This window comes from Furipterus horrens, unplaced genomic scaffold (genome assembly GCF_987537825.1).
Source record: "Furipterus horrens unplaced genomic scaffold, mFurHor1.1.pri manual_scaffold_1, whole genome shotgun sequence".
Classification (NCBI taxonomy): domain Eukaryota; kingdom Metazoa; phylum Chordata; class Mammalia; order Chiroptera; family Furipteridae; genus Furipterus; species Furipterus horrens.
The window spans coordinates 181,917,985-181,933,335 of record NW_028327171.1 but is presented as its reverse complement, the minus strand read 5'-3'; the positions used below and the strand labels follow the sequence as shown (position 1 = coordinate 181,933,335).

Here is a 15,351-nt window from a genome sequence, read left to right as displayed (position 1 = left end):
AGCAAGACAACTTATACTTAGCCTATTATACAAGAAGTTAATGAACCAGCACAATATTCCCAGTTTGTTCCAGAGGGACAACATAAATTCCTATAGATTGGTGTCCTATGACAGTTAACAAACTAGCTGTCTTTGAAATACTTCCTGTTGTGGGAAATCCTGCTGTATTCAATGATTAAACAGTTAGCTGGTTTGTTTCAGAGAATGTTGTTATGAAATCACTTGAAAATGTGGCCCTTTCATTACTGTGAGGCCACCAGTCACTAGCTGGGCTGAAGGTAGTTTTCTGTTCTCTAACTATGTGCTTAGGTTTACAAAAGAATAACAATGTCTTCTTCTTGTTCCTAAGAAACCACAGTCATAATTCCATGAATGTTTTAGTCTGTGATATTAGGAAATACATAAAGTGCAGAGATCAAAATTTTCTTGGAAAAACAATATTCCACGGCTGGCATAACGAAGTATCACAGACCCAGTGACTTGAATAGCAAATTTATTTTCTCACAATTCTAAAGACTAGAAGTCCAAGATCTAAGGGTTCCTTCTGAGGCTGTGAGGGAAGGATCTGTCCCAGGCCCCTCTCCTTGGCTTATAGATGGGCATCTTCTCCTTGTGTCTTCACATTGTCTCCTTCTGTACATGCCTATGTCTAAATTTCCTCTTCTTACAAGGACAAAAGTAATATTGAATTGGGCCTACCCATTTTAATTTAATTACCTCTTTAAAGACCCTATCTTCAAATACTATTTCATTCTGAAGTACTGGAATGTTAAAACTTCAACATATGAATTTTTAGGGAGACACAATTCACCCTATAACATCAAGAGATTAGGCTAAAGGTCTTTAGCCCCTACTTGAGTCAGTGTAGGCCATGGGCTCTCAGGCAAAGGGACTCAAATGTGTCCCCAAACTATACTAGCATTGCCTGGAATGCACCCTAGGATTTCTATATCCTACTTCTTTTTCTTCAACTCCCACTTCCCCACATCTGCTCCTTACAAGGCTGCTTGGAAAAGGCTCACTGTGGCCACCAGCCTATGGGATCTCCAGAGTCTTTGTCCAAGATACAGGGTCTGCTCTTGTAACTGGTAGTCCTTGGGGTGTCACAGACATGCTCTAACCACATTTGTCATTGGGGCTCCTAAAGCTCTATGCCTGTACTCAGGGTCTCACAAAATCTCTGTGACTAACTCGCTCAGCTTCAGCCTCCAACCCTTTACCACACAGAGAGCTCCAAACCAGTCCAAGGGATTTGGAGCGGAGACTTTCTTCTGCCCAGTCCATCCTACAAAATGTCCTCATAGTTTGAAGACATGGACTATAATCTTGAAGAATGGAAACAAGCAACCTCTGGCATAAGACATACATGGGGTCTGAAGGTGGGAAGAAAGGGTGGTGACATGCTGTGCAGGAGTGAGGAGGTGTGTGGTGTGTTTATATGTATATAAAGTATTGGTTATTTTAGCACAGAATTAGATTTTTCAATACCAGCTGTCAGAATGATCAGTCTGTAGCCCTCTATCGCTGTGGTGATATAAAAAGAATCATAGAATGTTAATAAGAAAACTGAGAGATGCTTTTGCTAGTATCTTGGTAGTTCAAGTGAAAAAACTGGGACACAGAAATAGTGTGTCCAAGGTTACATAAGAGTTCATGAAAGAGTAAATGTATAAGACTGAAAGCTAAGATGTGTCATGATCTGGTACTATGAATTATAACTGTGTAAAGTTTAATATGAAAGCACATTGGAGTATCTTCCCAGTTCACATTTCCCCCATATAAGGTGGATGAACTACACCCCTCTTTCCACCATTGGTTAAATTGGAATGGACACCTGACCCAGGCTAAGCCAATCAGAATCCCTTCCCTGGGAATTTGGAATTGAAATTGGAGACAGAGAGCAGCAATCTATGTTGCTGGACCTTGTGACAAAGTCAGGTTCCCCACTGTCCAGTAGTATCCAAGTACAGGGGCAATGGCATCCTTTCCCCACTACCACCACCCCCTTCTGGGGCCAGGGCCCTCCTTCTACGGTGAAAGATTGAGGAATGTCCTGCTCTGTTGAAAAAATCTATTATCCACGTTGGGCAGGTCAGATAGAGATCCTCAAATTCCTGAGTCTGGAAGGCTCCCCCTCTGTTGGACAGGCCAAGGTAATGTGATATACTACCTGCTATCAGTGAAAGGGCAGCTACAGGTAGCAAAGTAACAAAGTTTAGCTAATTGTGGCTCCTTGATACAAAACAAAAGACAAAAAAAACAGGACAAGTGTGGGCTCACTCTAGCGGTGACTCATGGTCTACAGGCCTGGTGGGGCTCCCCCATGTGGCTCCCAGACCTGGTGAATAAGGTACTCACAGTCTCTCAAGGCCAACTCTTCCTCTATCCATGTGACTCCTCCAAGGTCCTGGTCCCCCATCCCAGGCACCACTGACCTTACCTTCCTTCTCCCTGGGGAGGGGATAATTATAGTCAGGGTCTTTTTCCAGCCTCTTTTCAATGTATTACTGTTAGGACATAAATTCTATGCCTCGCTTCCTTCAAGATTTTTCTCTTCAATTTTCACAATCCTTTTTTCTCTCAACAAAACTTACCTCATTCAAATTGAAAGCTTTGGTTTCTGTGCATGTGTGGAGGCAGTGAATTCATAGGGAATCTCTGTACCTTTCCCTCCATTTTGCTCTGAACCTTAAACATCTCTAAAAAAAAAGTAAAGTCCTACTGAAAAAACAACAGCTAACGCTGTGGCTCCCAGAACTATTGTTTCTGCTAGGCTCTTACAAAAAAGCCATTTTGTAAATTTAAAAAATATTTTTTAATAAAAAGCAAGTATTGACTGTTTCTTTATCTTTGCATACTAGCTGAAACCTTCCTAATTCTGTTTTAGTCAATGTGGATGGCTCTAGGGGAGCAGAAGGAAGGATAAAACTCACACACACATTCGTATTCCAAGAAAACACCTCACTACGTGGGCAAACACACTATTGTTGGCAGTCATACTCCACCCTGTGAGGTAGGCAGCAGGTAGAAGCCAGATGCCGGGGATAATAATGAAGAGGACTCCCAAAGAGAAACGGAGAAGACAATGGTGAGAGGACTATCTGTGGTCCTGATACTTTTTAGTTTCCCAGTTTCTGCCAAACTGGAGCTGCCCTTTTATCCCCATCTACTTATATGTCACTGTACTTTCAATATTTTTAATTTTTCTTAAGCTAGCTCAAGTGAGCTTATATATTTAGCAACCAAAACAGTGCTCGTCGTCGTCGGCAGCCGTCCGTCTCGAGAGACGATGGTGTAGCTTCTTAAGAGTCTATCTGCACCACCGAGAATGGCTGTGCAGTCCGACTCGGGAGTGACACGGTATCTGTCTCCTCCCGTGTTGAATCGACATCTTGCGATGACGCTGGAGTGTCCTCTCCAGTGAAGCTGAAGCTACAGAGCCTGGGCAGGGTGATATGTAGGGTCTGCTGTTGCCCATGCAGCAGATCCCCCCTCTCTTCGCAGCTGAAGGGTCCAAGGGAAAGACGGAGTCAATACAGCTTGGCTTCAGGTGCGCCGCAGGAGTTGCCGGTGTTGACTACAACGTCAAACCGCCTTAGGGACTCCGGCTCCGGATTTTCTGTCGGGGTTTACTCCCTTAGCCTTTCCCCTGAAGAGGTATGCCGCAAGGCAGCGGAGGTTTTTTGGAGTCAGAGTTTTCCTTCTCTGATGTGCCCTGACTGGAAGATCGAACCAGCGACACTTAGCTTGCAGGCCGACGCTCAATCCACTGAGCCAAACCAGCCAGATGCAAATACTACACTGTTTTATATAAAGGTTCTTGAGCATTCAGATTCTGGGAAAACAGTGCTAATTAACAGTTTTATAGTTTCAAAGCTAATCTATATTTTCCCAAGTGTCTTTTTCAAAACACTTTCAAGATTAACATTAATAGGTGAGTCAATGGTTCTATAACATTTATTATGAAAGTCTGTGTTATTTATTGCTATTTTGTAGTTAACATTTTCCTGTTGAAGATTTCAGAATGTGATTGCAACATAAAATCTTTAGTGTTGGTATCCATCTGGAAAAAGATATGAACAAGATAATAGACTAGCTCCCCATGCTAACTGGTAGTTGCTGGACTATGAACATCTCCAGATAAAGGCTTTCTGAGAGCACTGAGGAGTGGCAAGAAGAGCCTGGACCTTGAGAGCAGTAACAGTACTGCCTTCTCAGTCAGTCACCAGGTGCCCTGATATTGATTCTCTGCCCTTGATCTGAGGTCTGTCACCTAGTAGGGATGAAAGTCATTTTCTTTCCCTGTAATTTTCAACTGTACCCCCCAACACTCTCTTTTTTAGGGAAACTCTGCAAGTGCCCTTCTTGGGAATTTTGCTCCTATGGCACCTACTAAGTAGGTGGTAATATGGCCCAAGATCTCAGTTCCTCAGAAGAAATTCCTGCCGTAGGCTGGAGCAATCAAATTCTCCCTGTAGGGAATCTGGAATTGGGCTTTTGGAGACTCCCATTAGTCTTGGTTGGATCTGGGCAGAAAGTCATTGAGAGGCTAAGCCCAGCAGCCATGAGCATCCTGAAGCAGACACTGCTGACTGTGAGCAGAGCAGACAGACAGAGGGAAGGGGAAATGAGGAAATACTCGGCCTCTCAGAACTGAAGAGTCTTTGCTTCTGAATTTCTAGCTTCTTGGGCCTCAGATCTAGCTGAGGTTATGCTAATTCCTGTCCTGGGTTCCTTGAGATAGTCTTGCATTCTTCCAAAAAACTTCCCTGTATGCTTAAACTGATTTGAATGGGCTCTATTCCAGTCAACCAAGAGCTCACTGTAGGGGTCAGTCGTTACACAATTGGTAAGAGTATGTAGCTTGTCACCTATGCACCTGATTCTCGAAACAGGTAATAGCAGAGAAAAATAACATAATCCAAGTTCATTTCTTCCCTCTCCACATATGTATCTTCTCAAGCAGAAGGGCGTTTTGATTTCTTGAATTTGCTTTTTAACATGAACAGAGGTTGAAGAATTTGTTTTACACAGTGCCATTTTATTTTAGTTGCAGGCCTAGATGTGAGAGCTAAAAATTATCTATGCTTAAGATATGGATGACATATTCAGGAGTTCTCATTTTAAATAATATTGAGGTCATGAGATCCTTTTCCTCACAAATTTCAACTATTTGTGGGGTGACACTGTGCCAGAAAGTTCCTACCATCTGTAGAGGTCAGATTGAACACTAATGAAAAAAAAAAAAAGCTAACTGAGAATGGAGTGCCATCTTTGTCCAAAATAGATGGTGACAGCTTGGCTGTAGTTTTCCTAGATTATTAAAGCTAGAAGACATCAACGAGGTTAGGGCTTCTTAACCTGGAGTCCATTATATATCAGGTGAGGCTGTGAGTCCACTGAAATTTATGCAGAAGTTGAGGCCTGTGTATTTTATGAGGAGAGGATCAATACACTTCATCAGATTATCAGAAGGGCACATGACACAAAACATGAACAACCAGTGAAAGCCCAACTTCTTGTACATATGAGGAAATGAAGGCACAGCAAAGATGTGACCCGGCAAGTCACACATAAAGACAATGGCAGAGTCAAGGACTGGGACCCAGGTGTCCTGAACCTTATCCAGTATTCTTTTGCTGCATGACAGCACCTCTTGAGTGCTCGAATAAAAGCCCGTTTATTTTTTAAGTAGGATTGTAATGAATAAGTAAAGCATGTTCTTCAATGGAAAGAAAAATTGCGGACTCGAAGAATTTCTTTCTTAGCAACAATTAGCCATAACTTAAATATTTTTAAGGATAGCCTCATGATTCTTGGGGCTACTCATGAAATCTGGTAAGGTAGTATCTGTACCTCACGAAAGACTGTGCCCATTTTAGAGCAACTTTATGTCCTTTATATGCCATAATTCCACCATAATCCTGGGATTTGGAGATCTCATGGTTCACATTTTATAAGTGAGAAAACTGAAGGTCAAAAAGCTTTAATGATTTGCTTAGAAGTCATGTCACTTGAAGATAAAACCAGTTACAAAACAGGGGGCTTTTTGACCCCTGGTCAAGTGTAGTTCTCTGGATAAGGGACATGCAGCTATGGACCTGGAGATACTAGGTGACTTGGTGGCAGTCAAATAAATGGTAGAGGAGCCAGGACTCAAGAGTCATGTTACCTAAGTTTTCTCTATTTGGGGATATAATAAAAAATCTTACCTTGTGGTGAGGTGGGGTGGTGTGCTAGACTGGGGAGAAAGGGACTTGGGTTTTTGCCCTGATTCTGTCGCTTATTGGCTGTGAGACCATTAATAAGTCATTTAACAGCTGGGCCTGGGTTCATTTTGGGACTTGAACAGGTGATCTCAACATTCTACACTCTTCCATCTGTAGGTGAGTATCATAGACCATGTGGTAACATTTACCTCATTAGAATTCTGGTATCCCCATCTGCAGACAAACATACATAAATCGGGGATTTTGTGAGAGAGTTTGATGGAATGAAGTGCATTTTAAGTTATTTTTATTGTTAAAAACAGCAAGTTTCAAAGAATGAAGCTAATTAGCCTAATTTCCTTAACTCACAGACTTTTTTTTGGTAAAAGTTTGTACTTTAGCTCAAGAATTGTAGGCAACTGAAATTTTTTTATAGACCTTTACTTCCAATTCCTACTTCTTTGAGTTTAGGCACATCCTATCTTCCCAAACTGCCAAGGTACATACTCCTTTTAGGCCATACATTCCGTCCTTTGGTGGCAAAAACTAAGAACAGATATATCAAGTTTAATTTTATGGAATTAAAGTAATTAAAAGTCATAATTTCTGTAAGATTAGGAAGAATAGTTTTAGGGTGAAGCACAGCTACTAGAGTGTTCTATTCATACTTCAGAACTGCTCTTACCATAGCAGGAGGAAAACAAATACATTTTAGGGGTTAAATACATATATCTAATCTTAAAAATATATATTCATTGGTGAATTGTTATTGTTCTATTTTAAACATTATCTTTGTTCTTGATTTTTGCTATTTTTGAAGCCATAAAAACTGCAAATTAGCAGTGATCAAATAAATGTAGTGTTTTAAAACAAAGAAAACAAGGTTATTGTAAACAGCTGATGCTTTCGATGGTAGCTTGGCATCATGGGTCAAGAATCGTTAGTGTTTTACAATATTTTCTACACGTTACTGAAATGTATAGAAAAACAAATAAAATAAAAACAACCACAAATGTTTTCTTTTACACAGATCTGCTCTCCTGTAAAGTTTGTGTGTTCATAATCGGTTGTTATGGGATTCTATCTACTTCAGCCTTTTGAGATGCAGACTGTGACAGGGACTAGGATGAGAAGCTAAAGCTTTCTAGATGCATTGAATTCTGCCATCCATAGTGAGCTTGGATAGGTCAATTGGCAATAAGTAAATCTGTGGTATTTATTAAGAAATAAGCAACCTTTTGATTTGAATAAGAGATGGCTTATATCAGATCCATTACTAATTTTCATACTTTTATCAACATTGTTTTACTTTAGCAAATTGCTTTTAAAAACTGCATTAATTATTCTTCCCAATTAATGTGTTTGGTAGTACTCTCTTAAAAGGTTAACAACGATCTCCTTAATATCTAATCCAATAGCCTGTTCCCATCCTATTAGACTCGTACCTAATCTGACATTACCGACGACCTCTACTTAGTGGCTTCCAGGATTTCCTCCTGACCCCCATCTCTCTAACTGCCTTTTCTTAGTATAGTTGGTGGCTCTTGTCATTCTGCACTCTATTTAATATTCTCCAGGAGGCTATCTGTAACTATCTTCTATTTTTAACCATTCTCATCCACTCCCATGGCTTCAACTATAATTTATGAAATACCAGTAACTTCCAAATCTATGAGCTCCAGGCTTTTGTTTCTAAGGAAATCCTACATTGCTCCACTAAGATAAACTGAAGACCTCTATTTGCTCATCTGCAAACTGGGTGTGAAAACAATTACCTTCTGGAGTTGCAGAAAGGATTAAATGTATAGTACTTGGTCTAGTGCTAGGAAATGGTAAATTTGATACATAGCACTACTACAAATTACTACTAGATTAAGAGTATAAACTTCAGTTTGCCTTGACAGGTGTGGCTCAACTTGCTGGGCATCTTCCCAGGAAGCGGAAGGTCACCAGTTTGATTCTCTGTCAGGACACATGCCTGGGCTGCAGGTTTGGTCCCTTGTTGGGGTGTGTTAAGAGAGGCAACCGATCTTGCATTGATGTTTCTCTCCCTTTCTTCCTCCCTTCCGCTCTAAAAATAAATAAGAAAATTTTTTTTTAAAAAAAGAGTATAAGCCTCAGTTTGAGATCATTTGCTTTACAAAGAATTAGTTCTTGTCTTTTTAATAAGGGAAAAGTAAAAGAAAGTAACATTTCTTCTGTAAACTATCATTAGCTATTGTATTTAAAGCCTTGGGAAGTGAGATCCTTCTCATTTTTAAATTTTTTTTTCTTCTCTTTGAATAAATTAACCTCAAAATCATTTCACTTTGAAATGCTAACTTCTTAGAAGTATAAATTGCCTTTTAAGTACCTACAGTTAAGTACCTGGATGTATCTGTGATATCTGTCTATCCCTTATATGAGCTGTTTTGTCTTCTCATCAATAAAAATCAGAAAGATTTGGCCTAATTTCAGAATTAGCCAATGCATGCAAAAGTAAGTCATTCAATATATGGACATGTTCTTCCTGATGATAGAATAACTGGCTGAATTCAGAAAGGAAAAGGATAATCTAGTCCATTTTCACTATTGATGGAAAACATCCCTACATTGTCTTGCCAGGGACCCAAGTGTGGAAAGTGTGTACAGCCCTTGAACAACATGGGGTGCTGACCCTCGCAGTCAAAAATCCATATATAAATTTTGACTCTTCAAAAACTTAACTCCTAATAGCTGACTGTTAACTGGAAGCCTTAACTGATAACATGAACAGTTAACACATACTTTGTTACATGTCTTATATACTGTGTTCTTACAATAAACTGTAGAGAAAATGTTAGTAAAACCATAAAATACAGTTACAGTGTTGAGGAAAAAAACTGTATAAGTGGACCCACATAGTTCAAACCTGTGTTCAAGGGTCAACTACACTTTTTTTTTTTTTTTTTGGAAACATAACTGGAATTATGAGATCTGGAGGGCCAATAATATGAGGATATGGTACCAAACAAATCACGTTGTCTTCCAGCAAGGATAATAGTAGGGTATGGGGCTAGACCACATATGTTTGGTTTAACAGTTCACAGGTGGGGCTGGTAGGCAGTCTCAGAAAATTATAAAATTCCTCTGCTGAGCCAGTTACCGGTAAGATTCCACCTACGTACGTGCTACTTATCTTCCTACATACTTGAGCCCAAGTGACCTGTCAGCAGAGGATGTCTGTGACAGTTATGATGGCCTTACTAGTTTTGGATTGTGTGTGGGTGTTGAACATGGTACTTCAACATAAATTTATGAGGTGCAAACTTTTAATGCACAGATGACTCATAAGGTTTCAGAATGTGTAAACATGAAGCACAATCTAATTTATACCGTCACTGGTGCTCACCCACAGCAAAACTAGCCTGGGTTAATAACCAAATTGGATTACCAGGAAATTCACAAAATTTGTTGAGAAAAATTCTTGGGTTGATTTTAACATTTGTGTGGCATTACCATCTTGAGGCATTGTTCAATGTACCTAATCTGAATTTTGCAACATTGTTTGATTGCAGCATTGACTTAACTCTCTATTTCTCTGATATTGTGAAGTCAATCCTTTTGAGACCTAACACTGAAAATCCTATGGACAGAAATTGTATAATAAAAAAAATTAAACACAGGCACTTTCTCACTGAAGTGTTTTGAATCAGGCAATAAAACAAAGAAGTATCATAAGTAAACATTTCATATGAGTGTTGAAATAAAACTAAGATTCGTACTCTATGATTCATTTCCAATATTCCTTGTTTGAGAGTTTTATCCAATTACTACAAAAATGCCATAAAATTTCCTTTAATTGGAGATGAACTGGTAAAGACTATACCTTTAACACTATTGAAGTAGCTTATTTAGCTATCGGACAAATAACCTTGGAAATTGTGACCAAATAGACACCACCAGGAGACCCAGGATTCAATAGGATGTTATAATAATTTAAAAAAAATTTTGGCCCTTAAAACACAAAAAGAATATGAAAGAATAAAGAAATAGAGGAGTTTAATTAACCAATTTTGTAAATGGAACCAATCATTATTCATAGTTCCCATTAAAGTAGCTGATAAAATTTGATAAACTTATAAAGATTTGTAAGTTGAACTTAAAAAATAAATTCCTATCTTTTTCTGAACAAAAATATAAAGAACACTTTTGAAGTGTTTTTTCCTTTTTACATTTTCACAGGTCAGTAGAAACAGATGCTAGAAGAGGTTTTAAGGATGCAAACGTTTGTTGCATACTCAAAAATTGAATTGAAAACCCTTAGTCCTCCCATTTAGCTTTTGATCACTTCTGTGTAAAGCAATAATCATCTGGCAGAGTCCTATATAGTTAACAGCAAAGTTTCTTTACATTGGATCATTCTTTTATTAACTTTGTAGGCCCACTTGAGAATCTATTTATGAAGACACCCACAGACAATAATGAATAAATAAACCTGGATTCCCTGAAACAACACCCATGCACACAGCTGGACCATAAGGTGGTTTTTAGTTAAATAGCAGCTACCATATTTGGTCATATGCTTCAAACTGTAACAAACACAGAACACTTGCTCAGTATTAACTTCAGCTATTTACCAACTGAATTCATGTCCCATAAGAGACAGACCTAGTTTCATTAGGTTAATACCTTGGTTCATTTTCATTTGAAGATTCAGTGCAGTATTAAGGAGTCATAAACAAAATAGGTACTGTGTCAATAATAAACATTTGAGTAGCCAACCAACAAAATACATGTTAGGGAATTCCATGCATGTTTATTTAGGTTTTAAGTCTTAAATACCATCCATTGTAACTGTAAAGATACACTAGCTACTAGTAGCCTCGTAATCACTAAATTCTAAAGCTTTTACCCAAGTGGTTTTACTGATTAAGAACAGGGAAAGCCCATTTTTTCCTCCTGTCTTTTAACAGATTCAGTGAACTGTTAAAAGAATGACTATCCTGGTAAGATCTAACTGGCATTTAGCCTCAAAATAAAGCGGTAATGACTTTCTTTAAAAAGTAGCCTCAAAGTGGAACGCACTACCACTATGGTTTTATATCACATCCTACAACTTTCTGTTAACTATTTCACTCCTGATCTCTTCTGAGTCTCACTCACTAATGGGCTTTCTTTCACCTGTAAAGTGCCTACCAAACATCAAATGCACTTAAATGTCAGCTCCTTATTCAACTCGTCTGTAACACAAAAATTTGTATTTTTAACTGAGTGACGTGTTTCAATTCAACTAGGTATTGTGTTCCCAAAGGGCAAGGGTCATGTCTTCTATTTCTGTGGTCTCCACACTCACCACATCACCTAGCACAATGCTTGACACATTGCAGCTCTTCATTAATCTTCTAAGCTCATCAGTTAAAACTTTGTTATAGCCCTGGCCAGTGTGGCTCAGTTGGTTGGAGCATCGTCCCATGAACTGAAAAGTCACAGGTTCAATTCCCGGTCTGGGCACATGCCTAGGTTGCAGAGGCCTGCCCTGGTTAGGACATGTACAAATATAAAGGAGGCAACTGATTGATTTTTCTCTCCCTCTCTCTAAAATCAATCAGAATATCCTTGGATGAGAGGGGGAAAAAACACAACACTTTGTTGCAAAACTTCTGCTAATTTTCTACAACAGGTTAGCTCAATTGCATATAATTAGCTTAATATACTGAAGCCAAACCACATTAACACTTTAAACAGTATATTATAAATGTTAAATCCTAATTTTCCTTTTATTTATTAAATACTTAGTTGGTTAGCTATCGTTTTTAAAATGTCTTTGTAAACTTCTTGTTAGAACAAACTAAAACTCTCTCTGATAGACCAGAGTCAACTGAGTACCCGTTTGCCAAATAACTTTCTAGGAATAAAGGTAGCTGACAATAATATTTAGTCTTGACTTAAGACATAAGCCTCTGGTCCCTAAATCCCAAGCCCAGACCAAGTACTCAAAGAAGGAGGCAAAGTAGCTACTATCACCTACTGTGGAAAGAACTATGCAGAAAGTTCTATAAACATAAATGTGTGAGGCACAGAAAATCTTTATTGCCACAGGAAGCAAGAGCACTCATCCCACCTCACCAATAGCTTTAAGAGTCACAGAAACAAAAGACTTCACATAATAAGATACAACACAGGCTGAAGGAGAAATGGTCCCTTGTACTATATTGGCTGTAATACTGAGGTAATTAATTGACCTTGTTAGGTGAAAATACCTCTAACAGAATGAAAAAAATCAACCTGTTATAACATCTAACTCATATACACAATTCAAATAAAAATATATATTATTTGCTTCAATGTATAGCAAGTTTAATACATTAGTGTTTACAAAATAAAAACTGTATTCTACTGAAATTTTTGTTGTGCTTCCCTGTTATCACTAAGCTTGAAAGACCAGAAAAGTACGATGCTTAAGGAAACTTATTTACGGATTTAAAGATGCAGTTTATGGGGGCCATGAAAAATGGATAAATATTAGTTGGAAGATTATAGCATCTTTAAAAACTGTCGCTTATTAAAATCTACAAACTTGAACTATGTGACACAATTTTAAAAAACCCACAAAATTTCTCAACATAGATTAGAATACAGGAAACGTTTCATGAAACTACTGAGATACTAACCAGTTCTATGGCTAATATTAAAAACTGAACAATCTATTTAAATCGTACTCATACTATTTATACACACATTGAACAAATACAACCACAATAATCAACCTCAAGCTAGCAACAAAGTTGCAAGGTCCATAAAAAATTCGTCAGTGGGCAAAACACTATGGTACAATTAAAACATTTAGGAAGGGAAAAATGCTTTTTAATAGTATAGAAGTTGTTTACTGGTGTTTCTACTGTAAAATTATTCTACAAACCAACATGAAAAAGCAATTATATATGTGACAGTGATCAGAGACTACAGTACAGACATTTCATCTAACATTTGGCTGATGAATTTTAGTGTAACAGATTATGACTGGATATTTTTCAAACAATTATGACCTAAAGCAGAACTGAGAACAAAAAAACACATATTCCAAGTCAATATGCTCTTCTCAGAATATCTGGGTTTAGATGAATCTTAAGGAAGTAGGTAAAGTTGTCAAATATCTTCTTTTAAGCCAACAGAAAAAAATATGTTGGTAATAGTATCTTTTTTTACTATGGATTCTAATGTGAAATTCTCATAAGTATGCAAATATACTATTAACATTTAAGCACCCCCCCACATATATGCACATAGCCCATTAATGAGGGGGAATTAAAATATATTTTCAAGTGAAAATGAATTAAAAAAACCTGCATTCACAATTCTGAAAGGTGTATAAAAATGAAATAGTAAAATAAATAATGAATATGTCAACTAAACCACCATGAAAATATGCCTGCAAATGTAGATGCAGTGATTGTCCACACTTGTAAAGGTTTGGGTGGGAAGATAGTCCCTAGGGAGAGCAATCTAGTTTCTCTGACTCCAGTACATAGAGAAAAATTTCTGGATATAAAATGGTATTTACTTTATTATATATTACAGTCTGTTAACAGTCACCATCCTTATCACATTTAGGGTTAACTTACTTTATCTTACTCTATTTAACACATTCTGAAATAGCAATGTTTAAGTCAAGGCTTTTACACATCAGTCCACTTGTTTCAAGTTCTCTGTCCAAGGAATAGTTCCCTATTTTTGTTATTTTAAAGTAGCTATCATATAATGCAATCTGGGTCAACTAGGTAAGAAATATTTTCTACTATATTTCTCATCTTTTAAACTCTACTCCAATATTTTCTAATTGTGTACATATATCTGATTAAGTCAGTAAAAATGACATTTTACTACTGAAGAGGACACACTTCCTATTAAACAAAATGTTTCATCAAATATTAAATCCACAGTATTTTCCTTGGTTTAAACTGTTTGCTAAATTCCATTTTTCCAAAGTCACTGCAAGCTTGCCAATAACTACATTACTTAAACTTCCCTTTTTATGACTGCAAAGATTCTAAACTCTGGCACATAATAATATTTATGCTAAATACACTTAAAGTAGACAATGAAATTTCAAGTAAAATAAACTGTATCCACATCTACTGGACCAAACAGGTCTCAACATCTAGATTTTACTTCTATAAATTACACAAACACATTGTACATTCTTAAATAATAAATGCTTACAATATTAATTTGTAAGCCTTTCCACATAAAATGACTTACACAGGAATGTGAATGGATCAATATTTGTTACAACATTCTTTAAATTTTTTCTTTTGTGGCTATTGTTTTGTCTTCCTGGTTTCCACAGACTACTGTATTAGTCCTTACTTATACTTTGGCTATGAAATCTGTTTGCGCTGAATGAGGCAACATTGGTTATTAAGGCTTATTTCTATGATGGAGCATTATCCTTAAAACTGATGCCATTTCCAGAGAACAATGCGAAAATCACAGCTATCTTGAATCTTCAGGCTCTGTTTTAATGACTTTCTTTTCCAAAGTAAAAGCTGAGTGAGGGTAGTCTTTTAAAATCCCAAGGCTCTCTGCATAAAAATGGAAACACAAAGTATATTGATATTTTAAATCAGTGGATCACAAAAAACACACTCAAACAAATTTATAAAACCCCCAAACTCCAGAGCAAACAGTATCAATTATTCAAAATTCTGCAATTTCATATAAAATCTTTATATAGAGTTGTGGTCAAGAACTTGGATTCCATTTAAGTTCCATCTCTGCCAATTACTAGCTGTATCTATCTCTGGGCAATTACACATCTCTCTAGCATTAGTGTCTTCATCTATAAACTAGGGATAGTATCTCTATAGGGTGGTATGTGAGTTACATCATGAAATGCACGTAAAGCAGTTAGCATATAGAACATATTTTTATTTAATGCTTGGTTCAGTACGATAAATCACAAATATAAAATAAAACCAGTCACTTATAAACAACAAAGTTACTAGCTAAAATATTTATGATCACTGAAGAAAATAAGACATAAAAAACATCTTCCATGTTTAAACATGAACTATTTTTAAGTTTCTCTAGCCATAAAACATTAAGGTGGGAGAAAGTGGAATAAAAGAATGAAAACTACTTTCACAAGGAATCATTCCTTGGAGTTATGCATGTATAGTTA

General features: G+C 37.2%; 1 protein-coding gene across 2 annotated transcripts in view; it reads right to left on the bottom strand.

Moving 5' to 3' along the window:
* Window positions 1-14,135: 14,135 nt before the first annotated feature.
* Window positions 14,136-15,351, bottom strand: part of NAB1 (NGFI-A binding protein 1) — a 52,589-nt gene continuing 51,373 nt past the window's right edge. For both annotated transcript variants that reach the window (XM_090281930.1, XM_090281920.1), the window contains exon 8: window positions 14,136-14,752. In XM_090281930.1, coding sequence (XP_090138056.1) covers window positions 14,664-14,752 — 89 coding nt within the window. In that variant the 3' untranslated portion in view covers window positions 14,136-14,663. The remainder of the gene's footprint in view (window positions 14,753-15,351) is intronic.